The sequence below is a fragment of the Balaenoptera borealis genome (genome assembly GCF_965194805.1).
Source record: "Balaenoptera borealis genome assembly, chromosome: 5".
NCBI classification, from domain to species: Eukaryota; Metazoa; Chordata; class Mammalia; order Artiodactyla; family Balaenopteridae; genus Balaenoptera; species Balaenoptera borealis.
In genome coordinates this window covers 136768703-136795422 of record NC_138862.1, presented here as the reverse complement: position 1 = coordinate 136795422, position 26720 = coordinate 136768703, and the positions used below count along the sequence as shown (strand labels likewise).

At 46.1% G+C, this 26720-nt stretch overlaps 2 protein-coding genes across 7 annotated transcripts in view; one reads left to right on the top strand and one right to left on the bottom strand.

Moving 5' to 3' along the window:
* Positions 1–26720, top strand: part of RFTN1 (raftlin, lipid raft linker 1) — a 205793-nt gene that overhangs the window by 121121 nt on the left and 57952 nt on the right. For both annotated transcript variants that reach the window (XM_082392724.1, XM_082392723.1), the window contains exon 5: positions 20993–21338. In XM_082392724.1, coding sequence (XP_082248850.1) covers positions 20993–21338 — 346 coding nt within the window. The remainder of the gene's footprint in view (positions 1–20992; positions 21339–26720) is intronic.
* On the bottom strand, positions 1443–26720 carry LOC309629092 (uncharacterized protein). 5 transcript variants are annotated; one of them, XR_014244832.1, is made up of 6 exons: positions 26023–26720; positions 25507–25566; positions 17031–17141; positions 11809–12476; positions 10545–10630; positions 1443–8165 (listed from the first exon to the last, which is right to left on the bottom strand). XR_014244832.1 is itself a non-coding variant. In XM_082392819.1 (6 exons), the coding sequence occupies exons 2-6, from the start codon at positions 17195–17197 to the stop codon at positions 8901–8903; spliced, it is 681 nt and encodes a 226-aa protein (XP_082248945.1). In that variant the 5' UTR covers positions 17198–17856; positions 25507–26720; the 3' UTR covers positions 1443–8900. The 5 variants fall into 5 exon arrangements, 3 of the variants coding, with proteins under 3 accessions (XP_082248945.1, XP_082248946.1, XP_082248947.1); XM_082392819.1 differs by having other exon boundaries at positions 1443–8979; positions 11809–11874; positions 12194–12476; positions 17031–17856; positions 25507–26720; XM_082392820.1 differs by having other exon boundaries at positions 11809–11874; positions 12194–12476; positions 17031–17856; positions 25507–26720.

The window sequence follows — 26720 nt, the reverse complement described above, 5'->3', positions numbered from 1 at the left end:
GGATGGTTCTGAGATTTTTGTTTTGTTTGCTTGTTTTACTTTTAAATTTAAGATGTTCTTTCTTTCTTTCCATGGGCTTGCTGAATTATCTTCATTGTTCTCCTTAATGTAAATTTTTATTAAGGAACTGAATTTTAATATCTGACTTGAGGATTAGAACTTGACCATGTAAAGCATTGCGATTTTATGTAATTTTTAGCATTTGGAGCACATATCACATAAAATAAAATAACAGAACTTGTAGTTAACTCACTGAATTTTAATATCTGACTTGAGGATTAGAACTTGACCATGTAAAGCATTGCGATTTTATGTAATTTTTAGCATTTGGAGCACATGTCACATAAAATAAAATAACAGAACTTGTAGTTAACTCAGGGGAAAAATCAACTTGGGATTTCTAAAAGTGGCATTTAGATGTGCACAGAACAGAGTGGCCTGTTGCTGAGTCTGTGGGCAGCCTATGGCCGTCAACCTGCCTTCCTTTGTGGTCTCTGCAGAGAAATTGCCCCAAATCCAAGGAATCAGAAACTCTTCTGCAGTCTGGTGGAGAATACAAAACACTGGAGGGGAAACAGAAAGTAAACCGGAGCGAGGTGGCAGGTCTGTGCCCAAGAACACTTTGTCCTAGAGAGAAATTAGGCCTGGGCATCAGGCTGTCCTCTCAGGATGCCTCCTGGGTTGCTTTTGGCACCTTGGGAAGGCTACTCTCTCCTCCATCCCCACTTGTTGGTGGGAGGTTGGAGGTGCCAGGGTTCACGTGACTTCACCTGAGGCCAGGTGTTTGGGTGGGCTGTAGGCCAGCCTGGGAGCTCCTGTAGGTGAGGGACAGATGTTTGCTTCTCCAGGACAGCACTGTGGCCTGGGGGCACCTGAGATGTACTTGGCTTTCATAGCTGCGGAAATAGGCGCCAGAGGGAGTCTGCGACAGACAATGTGGGATAACCAGCAGGTTGTGGCTCCCGTTGTCTCTGAACCGTGCTTACAGCAGACAGTTGTATTCCTTTTGGGCTGAGGGTGAAGCCAAAAGGGCTGAAGATCTGAGTGATTTCCTGCTAAGCCAGCACTTCTTGATGTGTGCTCTTCCTGCAATGTTCCTTGGAAAGAGAGGTTCTGGGGACTTGGTTAAGAAACCGCCCTCCAATGCAGGGGACATAGGTTCAATCCCTGGTCTGGGAAGGTCCCACATGCCGCGGAGCAACTAAGCCCGTGCGCCACAACTACTGAGCCTGCGCTCTAGAGCCCGCGAGCCACAACTACTGAGCCCACGTGCCACAACTACTGAAGCCCATGCGCCTAGAGCCTGTGCTCCGCAACAAGAGAAGCCACTGCAATGAGAAGCTCGTGCACTGCAACGAAGAGTAGCTGCCGCTCGCCACGACTAGAGAAAGCATGCGTGTAGCAATGAAGATGCAATGCAGCCATAAATAAATAAATAAACAAACAAATAAACAAACAAACAAATAAATAAAAATAGGTTCTGCAGTCCAGAATGTTTGGGAAACAGGCAGGGTGCAAGTTCTCTTGAGGGTCATGATGCTCCTTAGAAGAGTCAAGGCTCTGACAAGGTCTGCAGTAAGAAACCTGCTCAGTTAGCTTAACTCAGTGTTTCTCAAAGGTCATTTAAGAACTTTCCCCTTGTCTCTTCTCCTCCCCAAACACCTGTTTGTATCGTGGAGCATACTGGGGAAAATGCACCAAGTCAACGAGGAACTCATGGAACACTTACAAACCATGGACAATCACAGGTGGTCAGCAGGTGGCAGGGGCCGTCTTCTCTCTTTTTACAGTGGGTCCCTAATACTGATTGCCTCCCCACCACACAGAACTGCCATAAGCCCATATGAGTGGAGTACTTGATTGTATTTTCTTGGTTCCACTCAAGTCTTTCTGTCCAGACTCTTGGTGTAGCTGTGTTTCCTAATCCTCACCCAGACCTCCAATGGAGGGCGATTTGAAGCAGGGCAATTAAAACTCCCTCCTCGCTTTTGTCACCCCAGAAAGATACGTGCTTGGCGCCTCTGTCATCCCTCTGCTCCTTTAATAACAGACATAGCAATCTCCTAACACATCGTCAGCAAAAACTAGGTCCTTGGGTCTGGTGACAGCTGTGGAATCGTCGATAGCGTTTGCTCTGCTGTCTGGGTCAGTTCCAGCTTATCTGACCTCGGTCTCTTGGACTTTTTCTCCCCTTTTCTACTTTTCCCCACTCCCCCACCCAGGCCCTGGACTTCTTCTACCATAGTTGTTAATCAGACCTTCAAATATATTGGCTTTTCCAGCTTTGATTCTCATTCTTTTATCTCTTCCCTTTGGTCCCTGATCAAAAGTGGCGTTTTCAAACTATTATATATAGAATGGATACACAACAAGGTCCTACTGTAGAGCATAGGGAACTATGTTCAGTATCTTGTGATAAACCATAATGGAAAAGAACATAAAAAGAATGTATATGTGTATATAACTGAATCACTCTGCTATACAGCAGAAATTAACACAACATTGTAAATCAACTATCCTTCAATAAAATCTTTTAAAAAGTGGCGTTTTATTCCTTAGTTGCGCGGTCCAATAAAAATATAATTTGAGCCCCTGTGTCATTTCAAATTCTCTAGTAGCCCTGTTAAAAAAATAAAAACAAAGGTGAAATTAATTTTAGTAATGTATTTCGTTTCACCCGATGGATCCAAAATATTACGTTTTCAATGTGTAATGAGATATTTTATTTTTTTACCAACGAAATCTTGGAAATGCGGTATATATTTTATACTTGTATCACATCTCGATTTGGATGCTAAATTTTCAGTAAAGTGAAGTGGCCTACAAAATAAAGTTGTGTTTAACAGAAAAATAGTTTATGCAGCCTCGGTTTTTAAATTTAGTTTAAATTCATTAAAATTCAATGCAATTAAGAATTCAGCTCCTTAGTCGCACCACCCACATTGCCCATGCTTGATGGCCATCTGTGGCTGGTGGCTACTGTCTGAGACAGCATAGTTCTGCAGGATTCATTTACTTAAACAATTTTCAGTTCTCCGTGTTTTCTAAATTGACACAAAATATTTGTGATTATGAGTCTTGTCAGCCACAAGAAGCGTTTATTAGACAACTGAAGAAAATTTTCCTCATGGAAAGATCCAAAAAATACGTTGGGGTCAACTTTACTATATAACCTTTGAGGAATATATTTGAAATAATTACATTTCCTTTTAGAATATTAATTATTAATTTAGTTCTTCATGCATATTTTAAATTATCTAAAAACACATAAATTTGGAAATCGTGCTTTCCCCGCCCCATGTTTACATTTCGTGAAACAATTTTGTTCCAACCCTTTTCATGCATCTTTGCCCTCAGGGTCTCTGTCATCACCAGAGGGACTTCTGGGAGCTTCTAACACAGGTTTCAAGCTCATCGTGTTTACTTTCATCCATATTGTGTGGAATTCGGCACTTTTAAAATTCACGAATGATGCTATCACTGGAAACTCTATCCTGTCCTAAGTGCCCATTCATTTAACATTAGGATAGTTGTTTTTTCTTATCCAGCTCATACATGAATGAGAAATCACCATAATGCAACCACTTACTCTGCATAGCTCTTTGAAAAGTCTCTTTATTGGGCTTCCCTGGTGGCGCAGTGGTTGAGAATCTGCCTGCCAATGCAGGGGACACGGGTTCGAGCCCTGGTCTGGGAAGATCCCACATGCCACGGAGCAACTAGGCCCGTGAGCCACAATTACTGAGCCTGCGCGTCTGGAGCCTGTGCTCCGCAAAAAGAGAGGCCGCGATAGTGAGAGGCCCGCGCACCGCGATGAAGAGTGGCCCCCACTTGCCGCAACTAGAGAAAGCCCTTGCACAGAAACGAAGACCCAACACAGCCATAAAAAAAAAAAAAAAAAAAAAAGTCTCTTTATTATAAATACAGGAGAGTGCATAAATCGTTAAGTGTACCGCTCAGTGAGTTTGCACAAAATGTACTCACCTGGGTAACCAGCACCCGGGTCAAGAAACAGAACAGCTCAGGGAACCTCCAATGGCCACTGCCATCACCCCCCCCCTTCTTCTCCTCCCCAAAGGTAGCCTCCATCTAGCTTCTAACACCAAAGGTTAGCTTAGCCGGGTTTTGAACTTTATATGAGTGTAACCTTTATAAATGGCATCTTTTGCTCAACACTCTGTCTGTGACATTCATCCACGTCCCAGTAGTTCATTTGCATTCGTGTATAGAATTCCTTGCATTGTTTTGAAAAGCGATCTTTAAGAAGCATGCTTACTATAGCTCCCCCCAGATTTTGTTTCATGCTATAGGAATTATTTTAAGCTTTTGTTGAATGTATTTACCTCCTTTTAAAAAATCAAATCCATCGGATGACTTCAGTAAACGTCCCAAATCAGCTTTGACTAGTGTGCTTTCCCCAGTCAGTATTTGTTGTTCAAAATAAAGTGACAGAGAGTCCTTGTCTTGTGAGAGACTTTGCAAAAGTCTGTAAATGTGTGAACTAATTCCCTCTTTACTGAGAAATAACATTTGGGGGGTAAAACCCAGGGGATATCCAGGTTACATCCTGGAGATGCAGCGTGTGATTATGTATGGACTGTGTATTTCCCCCTTCACCTCACTGTGAATCGGGTCACCAAGTTGTGGTTATTGAATTAGGTCTAACTCTTGGCAGGGCACATCACTTTTATGAACCTTCTTCCCCCCGAGATACCTGCGTGGCCACTCCCTCCCTTCCTTCAAACCTTCGCTTGAGTTCACTTTCTCAGCACCCTGCCCATCATTTTATTTATTTATTATTGAAGTATAGTTGATTTACAGTATTGTGCTCGTTTCAGGTGTACAACAAAAGTGATTCAGTTATATATATGTGTAGATATATATATATTCTTTTTCAGATTCTTTTTCCCATATAGGTTATTACAAAATATGGAGTATAGTTCCCTGTGCTATTCAGTAGGTCCTTGTTGGTTATCTATTTTATATATAGCAGTGTGTATCTATTTTATATATAGCAGTGTGTATCTGTTTAAAGAGCACCTTAGAGAATTCCCTGGTGGTCCAGTGGTTAGGACTCAGTGCTTTCACTGCCGGAGCCCAGGTTCAATCCCTGGTCAGGGAACTAAGATCCCGGAAAAAAAAAAAAAGAGCACCTTAGCCCCTGCCCCTCCCCACCCTAGTGATTCCCTTCACTCTATCTCTCTTGTATCTGTACCTCTTTTGCCTCTGAAGATACTTTACTATTTTTACTTAATTATTATGTTTATTATTTCCCATCTCTTTTTTTCCGTGCCAGGAAGAGCAGGGGTCGTATAGTACAGGGGTCCCCAACCCCCCGGGGCAGCGGCCGGTTAGGAACCGGGCCGAACAGCAGGAAGTGAGCGCCTGCGCGAGTGAGCGAAGCCTCATCTGCCGCTCCCCACCGCCCCCCATCGCTCGCATTACCGCCTGAGCCATCCCTCCCCCCGCCCCCGCCATGAAACCTGCCCCTGGTGCCAGAAAGGTTGGGGACCGCTGATACAGTAGATGCGCAATGAATATTTATGGAATGACAGAGTGAGACCCCGTGGATTCCCGAGGCTTGAAAGGTGTCAGAACTGTACAGGGACAGAGGCTTTTGGAGGTGAGGCAGGGGACACCAAGGTGATGGACACTCACGTGTTTTCTCCTTCCTGTCACTTGCGGTCACTTTTGTCTGTGCTTGGGGGTGGTTGAAACTTGTTGAGTCAGCCCTCCCTGGAAGTGACTTGGGAGGGTTATAATGTCACCCGGTTCCCCTTCATTCTTCCCACCAGACGTGTTTACAAATATGGAATTTGCTGTTCTCACCAGGGAAGTTTCCAAAGTGGCATGTATGGCATGCAAAAAATATATATCTTTTATGGGAGGGGAACATGTTGTGAGTGCTAATTATGTGCTGTCAGTGAACACACGTGGTAGCTGACGGGTTTACAGCCCGGTTGAACTTTCCCATCTGGGTTGTTTGGAGGTGCTGAGAATCCCTGCTCAGTGAGACCTCCTGTCTGCCCATTTTTCTGGGATCCAGCACAGATAACGAGTGTGGGAATTTGGCCTAACCTCTTGGCATGTGGAGGGTGGAGTGTCTCGTCTGAGAGATGGAGTTTATCCTGGCGGGTGGCTCTTTCCCCCGAACTGGAAGGTTTCAATTTTATTGCTGGAGATTACGTGGAATCTTTTCGGAGGGTTTTGAGAGCCGGTGTGACAGGGTTACAACCCATGTAAGGTTTTCCCCTCTTCTGCTTTTGGGAGAATTCCCATTCAAAGAGCCGGATCCCATTAGGACCAGTCAGCGGTGTTGAGGATGGCTTGGGGAGGGGTTAGGGAGGGGCTGCATACCAAGTACTCAATTCCTGAAACCAACTTGCAGCTTCCAGGAGAAATCTGGAACTTTAAAAGCCCAGTTCCAGAATTGTCTCCTGATTCCACTAAAGGAAACCTACTGCTTAACGAATCATGGGCCGGCATTTAGGAGGGACACATCATTTTCTCAAATTCTTGGTTCTCTTATCTGTCAAATGAGTTTTTGCACATCAGTCATCTTGAATATTCTGTGATTGTGTGGTCAACCTGACTTTTAAATTATTTCTCCCTCATTATCAAAAAAAATTTATTGATTAATTCTGGTTTTTAATGGTGGCGTGCTGAATTTCAGTGCCACATGCCCTCATTTAGTGAATCTTGCTGGGCACATCTTAGTATTCCCTGTGCCCTTCATCTAGTAAATCAATGTTTGTTGACTGACAATGATTTTTGTCTTCCCCCTTAACTAATAACTGTGATTGGAGTTCAGTACAAGAGCCATTATTTTCTTTTTTTAAAGCTAAAAGTAAATATTGCCTTTTAACACTCCAATGGGGGAAAAAAAAATCTGTTGTAAGGAAAATCTAAATGATTCACTTATGACTTAAGTGTTTAAAAGACTGAAAAATAAGATAGATGACCATTTTGTGAGTGGTGCTGTAATCTGTAGAAGTATGTTTGGACAAATGGCCCACATATTCTAATAACAATTATAAAGCTAGCCTAAGCAATAAGAGAAAATAGGCTAAACCAAGGTTTCCCATCTAATTAATTACTTCCCAGTCTATGTCTCCATTCTGTTAGCCTTATAGCAGCATTCCTAGGTACTGAAAAGGTCGCTGTGGAGGACGGCTAGTAGGAATGTTATTGTTTGGGATAGCAGGGATGTTATTGGTGGGGTAGTAGAGAGCTTGCTTTCTTCCAGCTTTATTGAGGTATAATTGACAAATAACATTGCGTAAGTTTAAGGTGTACAACGTGATGATTTGAGATATTGTTAAATGACTACCACGTTAATCCAAAGTTACCATTTCCCATGTGTGCTGAAAATATTAACATCTACTCCCTTAGCAAATTTCAATTATACAACACATACAGTATTGTTAACTACAGTCATCATGGTGTCCATTACATCCTCAGAATGTGTTCATCTTATAACTGGAAGTTTGTACCCTTTGACCAACATGTCCCCATTTCCCCTACCCCCCTAGCTCCTGGTAACCACCATTCTACTCTACGTTTCTTTGAGTTTGACGTTTTTAGATTCTACATATGAGTGATATCATCCAGTATTTGCCTTTCTTTGTCTGACTTATTTCACTTAGCACGATGCCTTCCAGGTCCATCCATGTTGTTGCAAATGGCAGGATCGTCTTCTTTTTCATGGTTGAATAATGTTCCATTGTACACACATACCACCTTTCCTTTAAGTAGGGACGTTATCGTTGGCAGTGATTAGTAAGGATGCTATTGGTGGGGATAGTAAGGATATTATTGGTGGGGTGATAAGGATGTTATTGAGCGCAGTATACCTGAAGAGATGGAAAAACTTTAAAAGAAAGTGTTTAAATATATTCTTGGTAGAAATAAATTTAGCTTTTGATGGAACTCTTCATCGTTCAGTTGGGGTGGAAACTTTATTTCAAAGACTTCCCATTTTGAATGAGAGATGCAGTTGCCACTCTGACCTCTGAGACACTCCCCAGACGGCAAGGGAAGATTCTCTTTATGACACCTTAAGAATACAGACGGATTTTTTTCTGAAGCCTCAAGCACAGGGTTTCTCGGTGACTCTTTCTGAGTCTGATGGTGCCTGGGAATGTGGGCATCGTCCTGTGGCGTCCCTAAATAGTAAGACATCATCACTAATTCATGTGCTGCGCGTTTGTAACATGTGATAAACAAGAACCGAGCCTCCATGTACCTACAGTTTTGCTCAGCCAATTAATAATGTAAGGCTGCAGGGGCCGTACTTACCTCCGGGGGCCCGCCTGTGCCACCCATTCAGATACATCATCACAGACTGAGAGGCTAATTACAAATTACTCTTACCTCTTTATTAAAGCAGGTCCCTAGAGGCCCACTCCTTGGAAGGGTTCGTGTTATCCTTGTTTACATTTCCGCATGTTTGAGAGTGCTCCTAACAGCATTCTTTATAAAGAATGTGGATTTTACTTTAAGAAACTACTGCAGTCTGATCTCTTCCCATAGGTATGAATTAGGGAGGATTACTGTATTTTAAGAGAATGTCTATTGCTGTGTAACAAACCACCCCAAAACATAGTGGTTTACAGTGACACCATTCATTGATTTTGCTCACAAATGTGCAACTTGGGCAGGACTTGGCAAGGCAGCTAATCTTTGCTCCACATGGTATCCTCTGGTCAGTGGCTGGGGAATCCACTTTCAAGATGGTGCACCCACACCGCTGGCGAGTAGTTGCTGGCTACAGGCCTCTCCACAGACTGCTTGGGTTTCCTCAAAACATATGGCTGTGTTCTTCCCCCAAAACAAGGTGGAAGTTCGTGGTAATTTTATGGCCAGGCCTCAAAAGTTGCATAGTCTCCTTTTCACTTTACTCATTGGTCAAGGGCCATACTGGTCCAAGGAGACACATATAGATTCCACCTCTTGTCGGGGGAGTGACAAGGTTCCAGCCTGTCATGTGGGATGAGAGATATCTTTGGAAAATACAACCTGCCACAGACATGAATTCAGACATGCTATGTTCATTTACTAGGGGAGAACTTTGAGACCATTCGGGGCCCGTATGGAATACAGAAAAAATAAAAATGAAGGCAAGAAGTGGAAATAAGGAGTTGAGTATTGAATATAAGGGTTATTGGGCATTGGAAATCATCTTTAAGTGTAATTCTCAACAGTTGTAAATGGAAAGTCCTCTCCCCCCAAAAACAACCACCCTATTTGTTACGCAAAGAGATCACATATCTTCATGAGATCTGAAACTCTCAGATCATTTTCATCTTCTAGAAAAACCATCCAGGGTTCTCCAGGGTATTTACAAAAAGAACAATAAAACATTCATTTCTTCAGCACACTGTAATGGAAACCATCCCCAAGTACTTAGTTTCACTGCTTTGTTTACTGTGAGGGTTTCAAATGCCATTAGGACTGTGTTATATTTTTGCTGGTCTGGAGTCATGGGGACAGAAAAGGGTTTTTTTTTTAAATTAAGGGTTAAAACTAGGCCAGCATTGGTCCAACAGCGCCAGCCCAACATTTTGTTAAAGTGCCTTTCGTTAATGTTCTGGAGGCCTATGTAAATCAGGCAGTGGTGGGGAAAAAAAAAAGTCATGAATTCTGGATGTTAAAGCAGCAATGTGGTGTGAAGGGAAACATCTGCTCTTGGTTAAACTTCTTGAAACTCAGGTTCTTTTGCCTCAGTCACTTAACTGTGGTGCTGAGATTTGAGTTCCATGAAGACTCTCAAACACGTTTTCCAGAACATTCCCAGGAGTCTTAATAAGCCCTTGAGGTTCTTTGCCCCCAAGCTTATAATTCCAGGGTCACTGCTATTACCAAAGGATAAAATTGGGGCTGTCAGCATCTGCAGTTCCAGGATTCTAGATTCTAGCTGGTTCTTTTTCTCTTTTCTTTTCTTTTCTTTTCTTTTTTCTTTTCTTTTCCTTCCCTTCCCTCCCCTCCCCTCCCCTTCCCTCCCTTCCTCTCCCCTCCCTTCTCCTCCCCTTTTCTTTTCTTTCTTTTCTTTTCTTTTTCTTTTTTCTTTTCTTTTCTTTTCTTTCTTTTCTGGAAATGCACTGTCTTAGGCAGTGCCTTTTGAAAGAAGGCCCAGTGGAATGCCCAGTTATGAGGCATTTTTTTACTGTGATGACAAGTACTGATATTAACGAATTGTTTGTCTCTGCATATTTTCCTTCTCCTGAGGGGAAGATTGACCTGGTTTGTTAGGAGAGGAACTGGAAACCCAAGGACTGCCAAAAAGTTTAAGTGTTGCTTTCTGGAAATGTAGACCAGTACCTGCAGCCTCAGTTTTCTTCACTGTTAAAAATGATGCAAGTAGCGAACAATGTGCACATTTTCACAATCTCAAATGAGTGTATTTGTAAAACATTATTGGCCCCAGATGGATATTTCCTGAAATTGTAGACTCATAGAAGTTTCCATTTAGAAGTAACCTCAGATTCTGCAAATTTGATCTCCTGACTGTTCATTCCTTGCATAAACATTTACTGAGTACTTACCAGGGACCAGGAACTGTTTCAGACGCTGGGGACAAAGTGGGGGACAAAACAGACAACACTCCTGCCCTCACGGAGCTCTCATTCAACTGGGAAAGACAGACAATAGTTTTAAAATGTGGAAATAAGTGATACGATGAAAGTTAAACAAAGAGATGCGCTGAAGAGTGACCGGGTGACCATTTTTTAGGCTGGGATGTCAGTGAAGGCCATATGGGAAGAGGGTACCCTGGTGACAAGGAGAAACCAGTCGTGGGGAGGGGAGGGAAACAGCCTCCCAAGCAGAGGAAGCTGCAGATGCTGAGGCCTCGGATGGGAACGGACTTGGAGTGTAAAATAGCGAAGGTGGAGGAAGTGAAGGAGGCGTGGGGTAGGCCCCACGGGGAAAGACAGGACAGGAGAGCTGCCAGAGGTGGCGGAAGGACTGCAGGACAGCAGAGTCCACTGCCGGTCTAGGTGGAAGACCCTGAGCTGTTCTTTTTGTGACCGTGAGTGGACTAGAGAGACTTGACCTTTGTGGGAGGGGCCAGCCAGAGAAAGCCAAGGGTGTAAGGGCAGGAGGGATGGCTGGCGGAGGAAGCGGGTACCATGCTGGACAGGGAGGGGTGAGGAGAGCTGTCACCCGTGTGTTTGGTACTTTTTGAAAGCAGCTTTCTGGGTCCTCACTGCTGGTCGCGTGTAACGAAGTGACCCTGTGTCTGAGTAAGCTTGGACAGTCCTAGCTCATGCCTGTCGTCACAGACTAATTGTTAATAGCTTCACCTTTTGCTTTCAAAAGTGTCAAACTGTTTAAAAGTTTGCACGATAGTTTACCAATGGTTCAACACACCAGAGGCTCGTGGTGTATCACCTTTTAGTCCTGGACTGCCGTGTCTACTTTGGGTCTCCCGTCTACCTCGCCCATCCTTCCCCATGGCAAGTGTAAGCTCTTCTGGCCTCTCCTACGAGCCCTGCGGTGACTCCCGGGCCCCCAGCCACTCTCTTTGCCTCCCTCCTTTTACCCTCCTCCCCCATCCATACCACATCCTGTGGAAAGATTAATTTTGCTTGGGAAAGGCCTGATTATGTCACTGCTGCCAGAAACCATGATGGCATCTCTTTGCTTCCAGAAAAGAAGTCCAGACTCTAAAGATTCAGCACTCTCCAAGATCAAGCCCTGGTATTTCACAGTATAGCTTAGAGTGTAGGACATGCTATAGTAAACACACGCTGTGTAACAGGTGGGAATATGGACTCTGAAGCCAGGCTGACTAGGTTTGAATCCTACCTGCCGTTTGCTAGCTGTGTGCCCTTGGGCAAGCTGTGCAACCTCTCTGTGTCTCAGTTTTCTGATCTGTAACATGGGGATAAAAAAGAAAATCTACTGTTATTGTTACAAAAGGATGAAATGAGTTAATCCACGTAAAGCCCTTAGAACAGCTTTTGGCACATGGTAAGCTCTCGGTAGATGGAAACTGCTGTTATTATGGATTTTTGGTGCAGGACGTTTGTCCTTCTCTGCATAACTTAGGACACTTTCTTACCTCTTTGCCTTTGCTAGCCTTGTTCCTTCTTGGATTCTTTCCCCCAAACCATTCCGTATGCACATATTCTACCTGTGGGTCAGGTTATTTTACCAACCATGGATTTCAGCAGCCACAAAACTGACAAACCGTGAAGTCTGTTGCACATCCTTTGACTTTCCCATGCGACTCTGATGAAAGTCTCTTTAAATGCTTTGCTGACATAAGCTTTCGAGGTTGATTTCTCCATTTTCTTTGTGGGTGTGCACTGGCCTTAGCAGAAGCCTGGGGGCATCTTGTAGCCTTGGTGGGAGATGCAGATCCTTCTGAGGTCCTGTGACTTGAAGGTCCCTCAGTTTTCCTGCCTGGATGATGCCACGGTCTTTGCTTTTGCTCCAAAATCCTGGTCTGAGCACGTCCACGCAAAGTTCTGCTGATGGGCAGACATTGAGGGAGATTAGGGATTTGCAGGGATCATGCAAATCTGCCAGAGGTGACCCCCGTCTGCCCCAGCACATGACTCTCTGTTATGCCCTCATGATCTGGGTGCCTCTGCTCTGTGAAGGGGAAAGCTTGGGGGTTGAACATTGACTCCAGAAAATATTCCTAAGAAATAGTCTTCAATTCTACCTCAGTAAAGCTGAGAAAAGAAATCTTGAGCAGACCTGATGGAGATAAAAATAGCCCGAGAAAAGGAGAAGAATGCTGCATCTCTGCAGACAAAATAGCCTAGAGCACTGACACAGGTTCCACTTTGACCAAAACATATCAACACTGTTGTGATCGGTATGGCCTTACTTGCTCAGTTTTGTTCAGCTTAAGTATCGGTTGCCTTATATTCTCTTCTTCACATTAGTACACGTGGGTACTGAACAAATTTCAAATTTTATTTCCCATCAGATGATGTATCTACATGACAGATACTAAATATGTATTTTTTCTGCCCTGAAATTCCTTTTCTTCTGAAAGCTACTTTGTTCCCACAATCCAGCTATGTGAATTCCATCGGAGCTACCCTAACAATGGCCAGAGCTGATTGGCCCAGAAGTGGACCCCTGACCTAAGCTGAGCCAATCAGAGCCCTTCCCTGAGATCTTTTACTTGTGTGTAGCCAGGAAGTTTAGACATTCTATCTCCAGTGGCTAAGCTATGAGCAGAAAAACTCAAAAGTTGACAATGGCCATAGTTTCTGCCACATGGAGAAAATTGGTCCTGGAAGAGAAAGAAGAATGATGCTAACAAATAAAGAAAAGTAGGGACAAAACCTGGAGCAAGTTTCCTGACAGTGCTGGAGATGCTGGCCCCAGGTCTTCCTAAGATCCTGCTCTGGCCCTACCCTGCTGGCGCTTGCTCTTTGAGACACCATTGGATTGCTCCCCACAGATAGGTCTCTCCTTGTTCACCTCTCTTTTGCATCTCTGATTTAGACTTTTGACATTAGGTTGGGATCTTCTGGTGGGTTGGTTTTCACGGGGCTTTAAAAACTAGTTGAAGATCTTTGAGGGAGCTTAACAGCACACCCCCTCTCAGTTCTACTGATTTCCCATGGACTACATTTTCAGTGAACAGTGAAATTATAGGCACAATCTAAGTGAAAGAACCGAATCAGTTAACACAGGTAAGGAAGGCCAGTAAAACTCCTTTTGTCAGGAATACCTTCCCTGAACCACCAAAGGATGGATTTGTTCTCTGCTCCTACCCCAGTGTTGGACCCCATCTCTTCCTTTTGCTTTTAAGGGAGTTTACAGTTTTCCAAGTTCTTCCATCATTTCCCAAGCTTCCCACCAAATCACTCCTAATAGCAGAGGAGAATAAAATAGTACCTCTTCCTTCAACCTCAGCCTTGCCAGGGACTTAAGGGAGCAAGCAGTGGTCCCTCAAATTGAGCACAGGCAGTTTGAGAAGGAGAGATCACATGGACTCTTCAGAGTCTCTGAGTTGCCCCTTGAGTTAGATCAACACATATTAAACTCAAGAGGTCAGGGATAGTGCCTATTTGCCTCCCCAGCACCTAGTGCCCAGCACATGGTAAATATTGAGTAAGTAGTTAGTGAATGAATAAATGGGTATTATTATCCCCATTTTATAGATTAGGAAACTGAGGCTCAGATAAATCAACTGAGTTGACCAGTAACATAGCTAGTGAATGGCAGGGTTGAATCCAAAGATTTAGGTCTCAGACTCCTTGTCTAGGGCTCATTCTGAGACCTCTCAGTCACTGAAAGAGAAAACCACAACACCAGAGGTCTACCCGATCTTTGCTTGTGGCCTCATAACGGAGCTAAACACACAGCAGCACTTGGTCAAAGTTTCAATTCCTGAAGCGAAGTGTTAACACGTCAGAACTAAAGGCAGCTTCAGACTTGAGCTAAAACCCGTGTTATTTTTGAACCTCCATTTTCAGAAAGCTGGTACAAGAGTTTAGGCGACAGAAGATGAGAAGGGTTGTGTGTGTGTGTGATAAAATATTCACCGTAAAGACTCATGTGTAACCGTGCAACCCAGAACAGCATCTTTGCGCATGTTCTTGACATACGGTACATGCCTCTGTTTGTAGGTTCCCTATGTATGTCATGGATCCCCAAAGACTTTAAAATGTCAGCTGTCACGAAATGGTGGCCCGTGAGTTATGAGGAGGGTCACAGTGGGCATTGGTCTGGTCTAGGGTCCATTTGGGATGTTTGTGTGTGTGTCTTGGTCTTTACCCTATATTATATGCGTCTGCAGTCATTACTGAAAGCTCTGTTTCTATTGCTCAGTATTTCATATGGTTTATTGTGCCCCACAGCAGCACTGTCTATCCAGTAGAACTTTCTGTGACGATGGAAATGTTCTATATTTGCACCAAATGTTCTATATTTGCATCCAATACTGGAGTCACCAGCCACAGAGGCTACTGAATACTTGAAGTGTGGCTGGTGTGACTGAGGAATTGAATTTTTAATTTTATTTGAATTAATTTAAGTTTAAATAGTCACACTTGGCTAGTGGCTACCATGTTGGATAGTACAGCTCCATATTTTTAAGAGGTCAGTAAGTTTCTGATTCCTGGCACTAATTAGCTCATTAGTTATAGGGATTCCAGTAAGTTCATCCTAAAGTTAGAAACTGCTTATAACTTATAGAAATTAAATCTAACAGAGATTTAATTCTTTTACCTCAAAATATGGCGGGGTGGGCTTCCCTGGTGATGCAGTGGTTGAGAGTCTGCCTGCAAATGCAGGGGACGCTGGTTCGAGCCCTGGTCCGGGAGGATCCCACATGCCGCAGAGCAACTGGGCTCATGGGCCACAACTACTGAGCCTGCGTGTCTGGAGCTTGTGCTCCGCAACAGGAGAGGCCGCGACAGTGAGAGGCCCGCGCACCAGGATGAAGAGTGGCCCCCGCTCGCCACAACTAGGGGACGCCCTCGCACAGAGACGAGGACCCAACACCGCCAAAAATAAATAAATTAATTAATTTTTTAAAAAAATGGCAGGGAGATTTCATTCACCTGGGCAATGGTGACTGCTGTCCACCTTCTTGTACACTTCAGCTTCTCCCTGAGACCTTTAATCAACACCAGATTGAGTCCTTCTTTGTTCCTGTTTGGAGCACATTTCTCTCCCTGCCTTTTGGGAGCTCTTAGCCATGCCTTCCTTTCACACCCAGTCCGGTTGGAATTTGGAGACCTCTAGCAGCCTGCCCTGTGCGGTCTTCTTCCCCTCACTCCCTTCATCTGCTTTTCTCCAGTATGACATTTCTCCAGAGAAACAACTCATAGGGTTATCTATCTGTCTATCTGTCTGTCTATATCATGAGACTGGAATTGAGATTGATTTATTTTAAGGAATTGGCTCATGTGATTGTGAGAGCTGGCCAGTCCCAAATCTGCAGGGCCACTTGGCAGGCTAGAGGTTTGGGTGAGAGTGATGTTGCAGCCTTGAGTCTGAAGGTTGAAAACTCAGGCAGATCGTCTGGAGGCAGACGATCCACATTATAGAGGGTGATTTGCTTTACTTAGAGTCAATGGACTGTAGATGTTAATCACATCTAAAAATATCTTTACAGCCATTTCTAGGCCAGTGTTGACAACTGGTCACCGTAGTTTATCCAGGTTGACACATAAAATGAACCATGACACCTTCTTCATTAGAGTCAGACCAAATTGTCCTGGACTCCCTCTAACCCTTCACCTGTGCCATCTCATATGGCCTGTGGGTACTCCAGTTTCTACTGACCCGTCAGCAGTAGTCTTTTCTGCTCCCTTTCTTGTGTTACCTATGTCTTTCATTTTTCCCAAACTCAACCCATGTCCCATTTCTCCCTAACTGGTTTTACCCTAGTTGATAAATGTACTCTAAACAAATATGTGTATAAGACCAGACAAAGTATATATTTGCACTAAGACGCAGCAGCATGGAATTCATTTTGAAAGTAGAGTAACAGACAGTACATCCTAGAGTATCAGGGACTATCCCAATGTCATGATGTTATCTTTAATCAAAATGATTCTTGAAATATATAACCAAAGATGACATCATTTGCCAATGCATTGAGCCTTTATAGAAATAAATTTTTAAAAAAGAAAAAATAAATCTTTTTCACATCATGATCTCTGGTTTTAGGTTGGGAAAATATAGTTACCATTGAATTTGTTCTCACTCATCATAGAGCAGTTGAATGAAGTCTTGGGTCAGTTGAAAACGTTAATTTTTGATGCCTAAACCAGCAATTGTTACTCCTTTAAGTGTTAGGGGTGGGATGGTTTTTTAAATGCAACAGACATGAGAAAAAGGTGGATGAGGGTGTATTTCAGTTTAAACTCGTATCCGACTGGGCATCTTGGCACAGGTTGGATTGTGTAACGTGGAAGAGTGCTGTCCTGAAGGCGCACCAGTTTGCATTAAGACACTCAGAGTCAGATCTGGGCTTTGCCATGATCTAATCACAGATGTTAGAGAAACTCTTTGGGCATGCGTGTGACAGTCTGTGGGGAATTCCTTACCCAAAGTGGCTTGGATATTCAGGATTTGATCTTCTGTATGGATTTGATTCCACGATCTTGAAGACCTGGTGTAGCTTGAAGTCATGGTGGTGTCCAGCAGCTGATGAGCCCCTGAAAGTAAAGGCATCTGAGATGTCTGGAGAACGGGGGAGGGATTCCAGAAACATCGTGGGATAAATCTGGCAGGATGCGGTGAGCGGGTTACGCAGGGTTACAGAAAGGGAGGAACTGAAAAGATGCCTTTACTCCAGTTTGAGGGACAAGGTCCACAGTAGACCCATCAGCTGTGATCATTGGTCATGTAGGTCTGAGCCCCAGAGGAAAGTCAGGACTGGAGAGTCCAAATTTGGGAATTATTAACATATGACTAGTGGCTAAGTTCAGGTGAGTAGAGGAGGTTCCCATGGGGAGTTTGGGGTGAGGAGAGCTGGTGGCCAGGGATGAACCCTGATGAACACCATCTAGTGCCCACCTTTCTGATGTGCGTGAGACTTGCTTAATGAAGGTTAGGAATGAACAAATGAATACATGAGTGAATGAGAAACAAACAGGATTCAGTTTGACAAACACAGTCAAGGGACATTATGAAAAAGAGAAAAGAAAGTGCCCGTTCTAGGATAAGGTAGAAAACCAAAGGCGTCAGGGCCCCTAGGGTCTAGCCAAATATTGATCTTTATAAAACCTAAATGCGGGTCTTCTAGTTAAAAAAGACTACTCACCCTTTCTGGTAAACAATTTGGCAGCCTGTACCAAGCCTTTAAAAACCTGATATCCCTTGACCCATTAATTCCACTTCCAGGAATCCACCCCAAGGAAGTAAATAGAGCTGCAGACAAAGATTTGTGCATGAAGGTGTTTCATATTCTTGAGACACACTTTCCCTGGAAGGTTTGCAATGGGGAGGGGGGAGCATCTTTACCATTTAACTTGAGCATCTTTTTAAAGTTTTGATACTATGCAGTACTAGGTGCAGGATACCACATTTTCATTAATGTTTAAGATAAAAGATGAGCATTCAAAGAAATCTTGTACTTTGCCCTCAGACCCTCACCCCTCACCTCCTCTGTCTCAAGAGTTACTATGGTGCGAAAGTTAGGGACCTGTTGGTGTGGGGTGAAGTCAGAGCCTTTGTTGGCTTGGTATTCTGTGACATCGATGGTGTGGCCCTTGTAATTTCCAGTCCAGCCTCATTTCTGCGCACTCCTGGCTTCTCATGTCATGTTCCAGAAATGTTTCTAGAAATTTCTTCAATACTCAGGCTGTTACATACCATCAAGTCTTCGCCCATGATGATCCATCCATCTCTTTACCTGCACTGCCCTGTCCCTTTTTTCACCCATCTGGTGAACTCCTATTCATCCTTCAAAGCCTCCTGCAGATTGGGTCCCCAAATAGGATTTGTTTAGCACGATATTTTGGGGAAAAAATTGAATTTGAATGTTGTCGGTGAGGCATGCACATTCCAGCTCTGCCACACCCCTCACCTCTTCCAGTTGTATCGCAGTCTTACTCCATTTCGTTTATTACAGCCCTGACCTTCTGTGAGAAACATCTCAGTGTCTCCTTCAGGCAGAAATAATCTATACCTTTCTATACCTTTATATCCATTATTGCGCTTAGCACCCTCTATGAGAAATTTCTGTAATGTTTACTTTTTTCAATTATAAAGGTAATATGCATGCTTATTAGATAAATTTTGAAAAATTACACACAAATATTATACAGCTGTCATAATACTGTGTCTAAGAAGTTTAGAATCTTGATTTTTTTATATAACATTATAATATAAGCATTATTGTGCCATGTTAGTATAATATTTTTAAAGTCTGTTTACAATAATTGGCTGAATCTTTTGAGAGTCAGGACTCCTATTTTGTATCCCCCAGAACCTAAGTGTGACGTTGGTTTGAGCCAGTATAGGGACTTAATAAATGTTTGTTGGAGTCTAGGGCTGAAAAATCAATTGGTCTCCATCCCTACCTTCTAGGAGCTCATTCTGGGAGAGGAGACACATATCCACTCAGTATGTAATGTATTCATTCATTCATTCAACAGATACTTATTGATCACCTCCTATATGTCATAACGAATTACTAGCACGTTGTGCTTCTCTCTTCTTGACCAGGAGTCTTTCCTTATTTCGTTTGGGACTGTGAAATCCATTGCATTTCTCTTTTTGCTTGTGCTGCCAGGAAGCTCAGAGCTATGCTTTGTACACATTACCTTCCCTCAACCTAAGGCTCTTTGGTATAATTATCTCCTCAGTCTTCTTTTAAAACTTTTGTGACCTGTGTGTTGTTTTAGAAGCTTTCCAAAACAATTTCTAAGAGTAGATAGATATCACAGATTAATGGGTAAAAAATGAATTTTCAGGATGGAAAGGATGACTTTAAGTTTTTTTTTAAAGTTTTGAAGCATGAATTGAGCCAACCATGGGCGTTTGTGTGGGCACATACATATCCAAGAACTTGATGCTTTGACATGTATCCACTTGACCTTGTACTTAAGAGAATGAACTTGGGCCCAAGCCAGACCTGGCTTTGAACCTGGCTACCCACAGCTTGCTTTATGACTTTATTGTCTCTGGGCCTTAGTGTCCTCATCTGAAATGAAGATCATGATACCATGCAGGGTCATTCAAGGGTTAAGCAAAACAATTTACATAAAACGCACAGTGTAGGGCTTGACACACAGTAGGTCTGTGATAGATGGCAGTTAATACTGTTGTTATCATTACATCTAGCACAGGCTAGACCTTATAGAAAGACTGGGCTGTACATTCGTGTAGCTGCTCCAGGCCATTCTCTAGAATGGCCAGTGTTGACCTAAAATGACCTCTTGCTTTAAGTTAGGGTGGGTCATCCGGGGAAGGCTGCCAAGGCTTGCTTCTCCTTTAGAGAGTAGCTCTGTGCTGGTATTTCTTACTAATTCTCAAATGACAGGAGATGATCACTGCAGAAGCCTCGAGATTTTCTGAGGTCATCCACTTGTGGGTTGGTGACTAAGACTCACAGAGCTCTGAGGTCTCCACCTCCTGATTTATTTGTAAAGTGACTTGAGCATTCTTGCCCAGAAAGTCCCCTAAAGCCCATCTTCTGGTTTTGGCCAGCTCTTGCCTGATTTTATTCGGCTATTACTTTCAGTTTGTTTTTCACTTATGACTATTACATTCAATTGCCTGGGGTATTTTTTAGGGAGGGGAGCCTTCACGGGGCACAGAACTCAGTGTGGCCATCCGTCCCCCATCTTGAGGCTCAGGAGTTGAGAAGGTGCCACCTGTGACCTGGACTGGATGGTGGATGGAGAGTCATGGGTCAGCCCAAAGTGATGCCCGTGGGCTGGGTGTGTGGACTGATGTCCTCAGATGTCCCCTCTTGCGGGGCTGCGTGCTTCAGCTTTGGCGTGGTGGTGATTTTCCCCACCTCTGCCCTTCTCTGCCAAAACAATTGTTTCAGAGAGGAAGCTCTTTGGGTCATAAAATGTCATCTGGTAGTTAGTATATGGTTATATAGACGTATTGAGTTATATAGTAGCCTGATGAGCAGGAAGTAGGTGATTCATCAGAAAAAAAAAATAACAAGAAAATAAACTCTTACCAAAATGAACTTCCTCCTTCAGCCACTCTTTGTTCCAGCTCATTCTTTTAGAACCTTCTTCCAGCTTCTTAGAAAACAATTGCTAATCGGGACTAACACAGTGTTTCAAGGAGAGGCCGTCGCAGCCCTTCATAGCCAAATGCATTATTTTTCCATAGTTTAAAAAAAAATAAGCCCCACACTCTCTGTCCCCAGCTGGGCCAGGGTTGGGGTGTGGGCGCTGCCTTGAGGACCCGGAGCCTTTGCCAGCTCGAGAGACTTCACGTTCAAACAGAAACACCCTCCAAGGCCTCCCTGAGGTATTTCGTTCCCCCTTTGCTGGAACATCCCATTCACTTGTTTCCCTTCATTCTGTTTGCCTCACAGATCCAGGAGGCTGCGAGTCGGGGCCTGAAATTCGTCGGGGTCATACCTCAGTACCACTGCCCTGGGCACTCGGCAGGTGGCAGCCCCCCAGCGGATGCCCGGGATGCGACAAAGCCTGGCAGGTGTGCGGCTACGGAGAACCTGGGGGCTGCCGACGCTCCGGTGGGGACGGACGGAAGCCCAGAGCCCGGCCAGGGCCCGAGAGGGGAGGCGCCCACCGCCCAGCAGCCCGGCTCGCCCTCGGGAGCCGGGGTTGGCACAGAATCCCCTCCACGCGGGGTGAGCGAGACTCTGGATGGACCGGATGGGGACCCGCTGGAAGGGCATGGAGAGCCACTCTCGGGAAGTAAGTATGTCAGCGCTGGGACTCTGACCCGCTGGGAGAGAGGCTGCTAGCTTGTCAGTAATCCCCTTGGCATTTTAGGATAACGAATGGAACTAGAGTGTAGAGAGAGCAGTCCATCAAACAGGAGAAACTGTCAGGCAGTTTTCTGGGCCTCCTGACTGTTTCCTGCCTGAAGCTGTGACTTCCAGGGGTGCGGAGGGGAAGGGCGTGCGGGGCAGGGGGGCAGAACCACGTGACGTTGACTCGTAGTTGCTCCAAATTGTCACGTGTGAAGCAGATTCTAGAACGGGAGGTCGTTTCTCCCGCACGCTCTTGCACTGCCCCTGAATTACCCCGTGTGAACACAGGAAGTGTGAACTTTGCTGGGCACCAGTGCAGAAAGCAGCCTCCACTTTTGGACCCCTTGTTTTGAATATCTGCCTAAAGAAGGAAATCAAGAAAGCCAGCTGAGGACAACTTGTGCAGGAAGCTGGTGATTCAGCTCACGCAGCTGTAAACAGCCAGATTTCAGGGAGTTGTATAGTTGACAGATCAGCACCGTGGAAAGAACGCTGCCAAGGAGAGGCCACCAGTAAGCGACTCCTCTGAATCACATTGTAACGGCCGTCGGAGCATGCCCTTTAGGTTGGGGATTTCAAATAGCAACACAACAAGGATGATAATAGCCAACGTTTATTAATACTTCCTGTGAACCGGGCGCTGGGCCAGCAAGCTTTCCTATGACTACCTCTTCATTTTTCCTATGATGTGGGTGAGCTCTTGCATCATTGCCCATTTTACAGCTGAGTAAACTGAGGTTCAGAGAGTCCATCTGTTGCCCAGGCTGGAAATAGATCTGATGTGTGAGCCCAGGCCGGCTCTCTGCCTGGTCTTTCCTGTGTGACACTCAGACAGACGAACTGAGGCCTCTCAGGGCCTCTCTGAGGCCCTCAGTCTACAGGGAGCTAAGTTTCTCTTCATTTCCCCGTGATTCCCTTTCGTCTTCCTTCTCCAGGAAATCTAGCCTCGAGCCATTTCCTGAGAGCCAGGCCCTTGTATGAGCTGCGTGGCCTCTTCTAGCCTTTGGGAGGTGACAAGTGACAAGACTGACAGGAGGCGGCCACAGGTCTTACGAAGCCTTTCTCTTTAGGCCTTCCTGGATCATCTCCCTGGTTAATGTTACTATTTACGTACTAATTCTGGAAGTTAGCCTCTTAGAAATGACGAGGAACCATTTATACTTTGAGAATAGAAAAGAGGGTGAGGGGCTTCCCTGGCGGTCCAGTGGTTAAGATACGGCGCTTCCGCTCCAGGGGGTGCGGGTTCGATCCCTGGTCGGGGAACTGAGATCCCGCAGGCCGCATGGTGCGGCCAGAGAAGAAAAGAGGGTGAAATAGTTTTTCTCGTTATGTCAGTAGTTCCTGAAAAGAAAACTGTGAGCTGGTTAGTTCTGGGGCTTGTTTGCAAACTTGACCTTGGAGGGGGAGTTGGCAGCAGCCTCAGTTCTGGGAGAGATTGGGACCGTTTCATGAAAGTCTTGATATGTGCTGAAGTGGAGGCTCATTCGTGGGACTTCTGCTCCCACAGAGTAGCTGAGAGCACGTTTGGATCCCGTGGGTGCCTCCCAAGGAACATCCCAGTCTTATTTCAGAATCCCCCATTTCTACATGGCTGTTGGGCTGAATCCCGAGAAGGAGGACCGGCCTCCTCGGAGCCCCTCTGTACCATCTCAGGCCCTGGGAGGGTGAGGGATCAGGGCATCACAGGCCCCAGGAGAGAGGGCAGGGAGCACAGGGGTTAAGAACCAGACCTCTTGAGCAAGATATCCTCCTGTGCCTCAGCTCCTTACCCTGTAAAATAGGGATTAAAAAAAAATAGTTTCTTGTAGAAAGGTGAAAGGAGAGATGCATTTAAAGCACTCCTAAGCGGCGGTTCTTATGACTGGGGTACAGGCTCTGTCGTCCTGACCATGACCCCATCTCTGCGCAGAACCCTGCCTTGGAGAAAGGGGGCTCTTGATACTGAGGGTCCCGTCAGGAGTTTTCAGATATTCCTTGTTCCAGCATCCACTTTTCTCCAAGATTCCTTCCAGACTTCCTGCCTCCTGGGGTTGAGTTAACTGGGGAGACTTGTCCTGGGACCCTCCGCCCCAGGTCCCTCCTGCTGTCCTGTGACTGTTCCGTCCCTCACTCAGACACTCCCCCACCATCGCTGGGCACACAGAGACCACCCTTCCCCGACCCCATGATACCCCAAGTGTCTTGGCCTGCATCTCACTTGCTCAAGTCCCTGTTCTCTATGAGAAAATCAGTGCCTGCTGAGGAATAGCAGGTTAGGGTGTGTCTGGAAGTGGTCAGCCCAACAATGCATGAGAACTCCAGCTGTGAGGGGCTTATGGTACCACCCACCCCCCCAGTCTTGCTCGGTAGGCAGCTGTGTGTGTCTGTCGTCTGCTCGTGTGCCTGGCACTGATCTCTCTGCGCAGGAGGCCACAGGTCTCACTGTTACCCTTTATTTCTCTTTTGGTGGAATAAATGAATCTTTGGATCTTTTTCATCAGTCAGTGAACACACAGGGGTTACGTGTGCACAGGCGTGGCCTTGCAGGGGACGGACGGACAAGTCATCATGGTGACAGCCCTCTGAGTGAACTGTTCTGAGCTCTTCCTATGTGTCTTGACTGAGCTTCACAACAGCTTTGTGACAGAAGATGCTATTATTACACCCGTATCACAGATAAGGACAGTCGCCTGCGTGCCCTCATGGAGTTAAATGTTATCTCCCAGTCTGAGCATTAGTTGAGCATAGTTTCAGCCTCCCAGAAGGCCGGCCGGCTGTCCAGGGACCCTGTCCCCATTCACGGCCCTCACCTGACCCCAGCTTCTCTCCTAATCGTTTTCCGGGGAAGTCTTTCCTTTCCTTCCCTGGGAAGTCCATGCACCATCACCCACCCCGTCCCCAACGCCCCCTCCCCGCTGCTCACTCAGCTTTCACCTCCCTTTCTCTCAGGGCCCCCTAAGGAGGGTGAAGTGTTTTTACTCCTCTTTCTGCCAGGTGGGCTTAAATAGGCAATCACAGCAAGACAATTAAAGAAAAATCCAGAGGGAGCCTCCCTCCTTGCCCCTCCCTTTCCTCCTTTAATTTGTTTCCTTTATAGGAGCCTGGGGGAGCCGGTCAGGCAGAGGCTGCTCAGGGCTGCCAGGGAGCTCTCGTCTGGAAACAGGGCAGGCAGCCCCTCCTGCTCCCCGCGGGCGGCGGGGACCGCTCTGGTCCAGGGGTTCTGCTCCCCATGCCCACCCGGCTTTCTTCCTGCTCGTCCTGGGGAATTTCCTGTAGGTTTGATGTCAGGCCGTGCAGACACCACCTGAGCCTTGCTGCAGGCTGCTTCCCTTCTCACATCTAGCTTGCCCCGGCCTCCTGGTGAAACACAGAGCACCTGGGAAGAACGGGACCGCGTTCCCATGCCACGTTCTCCATGCATTTCTGTGCTGGGGGGGCAGCTTCCTTCATTCACCGCAAACAGGCCAGTGAGGAAGGCCAGTGCACGGCAAGGTTAGGGAGGTGTCGCAGGACGGACCCCTGGCACTTCTCTCCCGGCCTCCAGCATTCCCATCTTGTCTCTGTCGCTGAAACTTGAGCAGGAGAAACAAGGAGGCCACACAGGTTCACGCAAAGTCAACTTGTTCTCACTGGCACAGAAATAATAATGCAAAATCTTCCAAGAGTTACCCTTCCTCCCTGCACCTACTCACTTAAAATGCTTACAGATGCAGCCAGGAACCTGAGTCAGGAATTGCAGTGTCCTTTTCTGGAGGGGGATTCTATTCAGCAGGCCTCCTTGGCAGGCAGCTTCTTCTGGGGGGATACTCCATGGGCCTTGTCCTCCCCTCCCGGAGCCCCCAGAATAGTTCTACCCTGTGGTTCTGTCCCCCACCCCCAATCTGCCACCATCTTCCTGGCCTTTCACTCAGTCCATTAACAAATAGCTATTGAACACCTCCCTGGGCCACAAACACACACACACACGCACACACACACATTACACACACACACGCGCGCGCGCACACACACACACACACATCGTCATTGTCAGCTCCCGCTCTCCGTGTGCCAATGAAATTAGCCTCTTGTTAGATTTGGGAAACAGCCCAGCACTGGGGGTTTGGAAGAGTCTTGGCTTTGCCACTTACCAGCTTGTGATTCTGGGGGATCCACTTGAGGCTTCTGGGCATGGAAGGGACACCGTTCACCTGTGGAGGTTGGAGTCATGTGGGATGATGGCGGTGGTGATGGCCCTCGTTAATACATTCCCGTCCTGTGGGCCGCTGACATCCTTACAAGTGGGCCCCATGGATTGCTGTGCAGGCAGCGGGGCCCACACTTTGCCTGGCAAGCAGGCCTCCTCCCAGATGCAGGGATCTGGCTGGGCCTGAGGCCCTTCTGCCCTCTCTTCCTCCAGAGACAGCCACAGCCTCGCCTTCGCAATGACACCTTTCACCTTAGCTCCCCTGCCGTGACCTCAGCAGACCCGAGGTCCCACCCAGCCCGGCTCCCAGGCCAAGTCTGACACCCACTTGTCCCATCCAACCCAGCCAACTTGCCAGCCTCCTTCTCCCACTCTGGCCCTGGGAGCCCCATGCTTTCAGCCAGACTCTGAACCCTTTCTTTCCTGCAGCCTGGAGGTCCCCTGGGATGCCAGGACCCACCTGCTACCTGCAAGTTACCACCTCTCTGGGGCCGCAGCTTCAGACAGACTGCAGGCTTCCGTCCCGTGCCTAAGTCCCTACTGCCTGGCACCTGCCTCAGAACCGGGCATCTGCCTTCTTCCTCCTTGTTCCCGAGGAGCTTGGCAAGGCCTGAGTGGACCTGGCTGGCAGGCCATCAGCGCCCAGCTGGCCCCAGCTCCAGGCCCACGTCCCCTCCTCCCCCTCCCCACCTAGCTCCTTGCCCTTGTCTGGCTCAGGTCAATCCAGCAGACACAGGTATGGCACCTGCCATGTTTTCTGGACTACCACATTTTCTGGATACAAAGGATCTAAATAACACAAGACAGCACCCCCCCCCCGCCCACGTCAGGGGAACACAGCAAGACGAGACAGAAATAGAAGTGCAAGACAGAACAGTCTCGAAGCTCCTTGGGTGCCCTGCCAGGCCAGTCCTGCGGCCATTCTCAGAACATTCTCAGAAACAATGCCTTCCCCCTCCTTTGGGACTTTCTGTCCCATGTCTGGAAAAATCTTCCAGCTGGGGTCATGGCAGAGTCACAGAGCAGCTGAGAAAATGTAAACAAACTTGGTCTTCTTTTTGGAATCCCTGGTGACTGCTCCTGTGAGGATATGTATTGGAGAGTCAGAATATTAAAACATCAAAGGGCATCGTTTGGGGACAGTTTTTCTTGGCTGGT

Excerpts from the sequence above, each read along its gene's own strand:
- LOC309629092 (XM_082392819.1), bottom strand. The coding sequence starts at position 17,197 with ATGTTTCTGGAATCCCTCCCCCGTTCTCCAGACATCTCAGATGCCTTT. Across the intron at positions 11,875-12,193 it reads GATGTGCAACAGACTTCACG|ATCAGAAAACTGAGACACAG; the intron begins GTTTGTCAGTTT and ends CCCATGTTACAG. Across the intron at positions 10,631-11,808 it reads ACACAGCTAGCAAACGGCAG|TTGAATGAGAGCTCCGTGAG; the intron begins GTAGGATTCAAA and ends TGTCTTTCCCAG.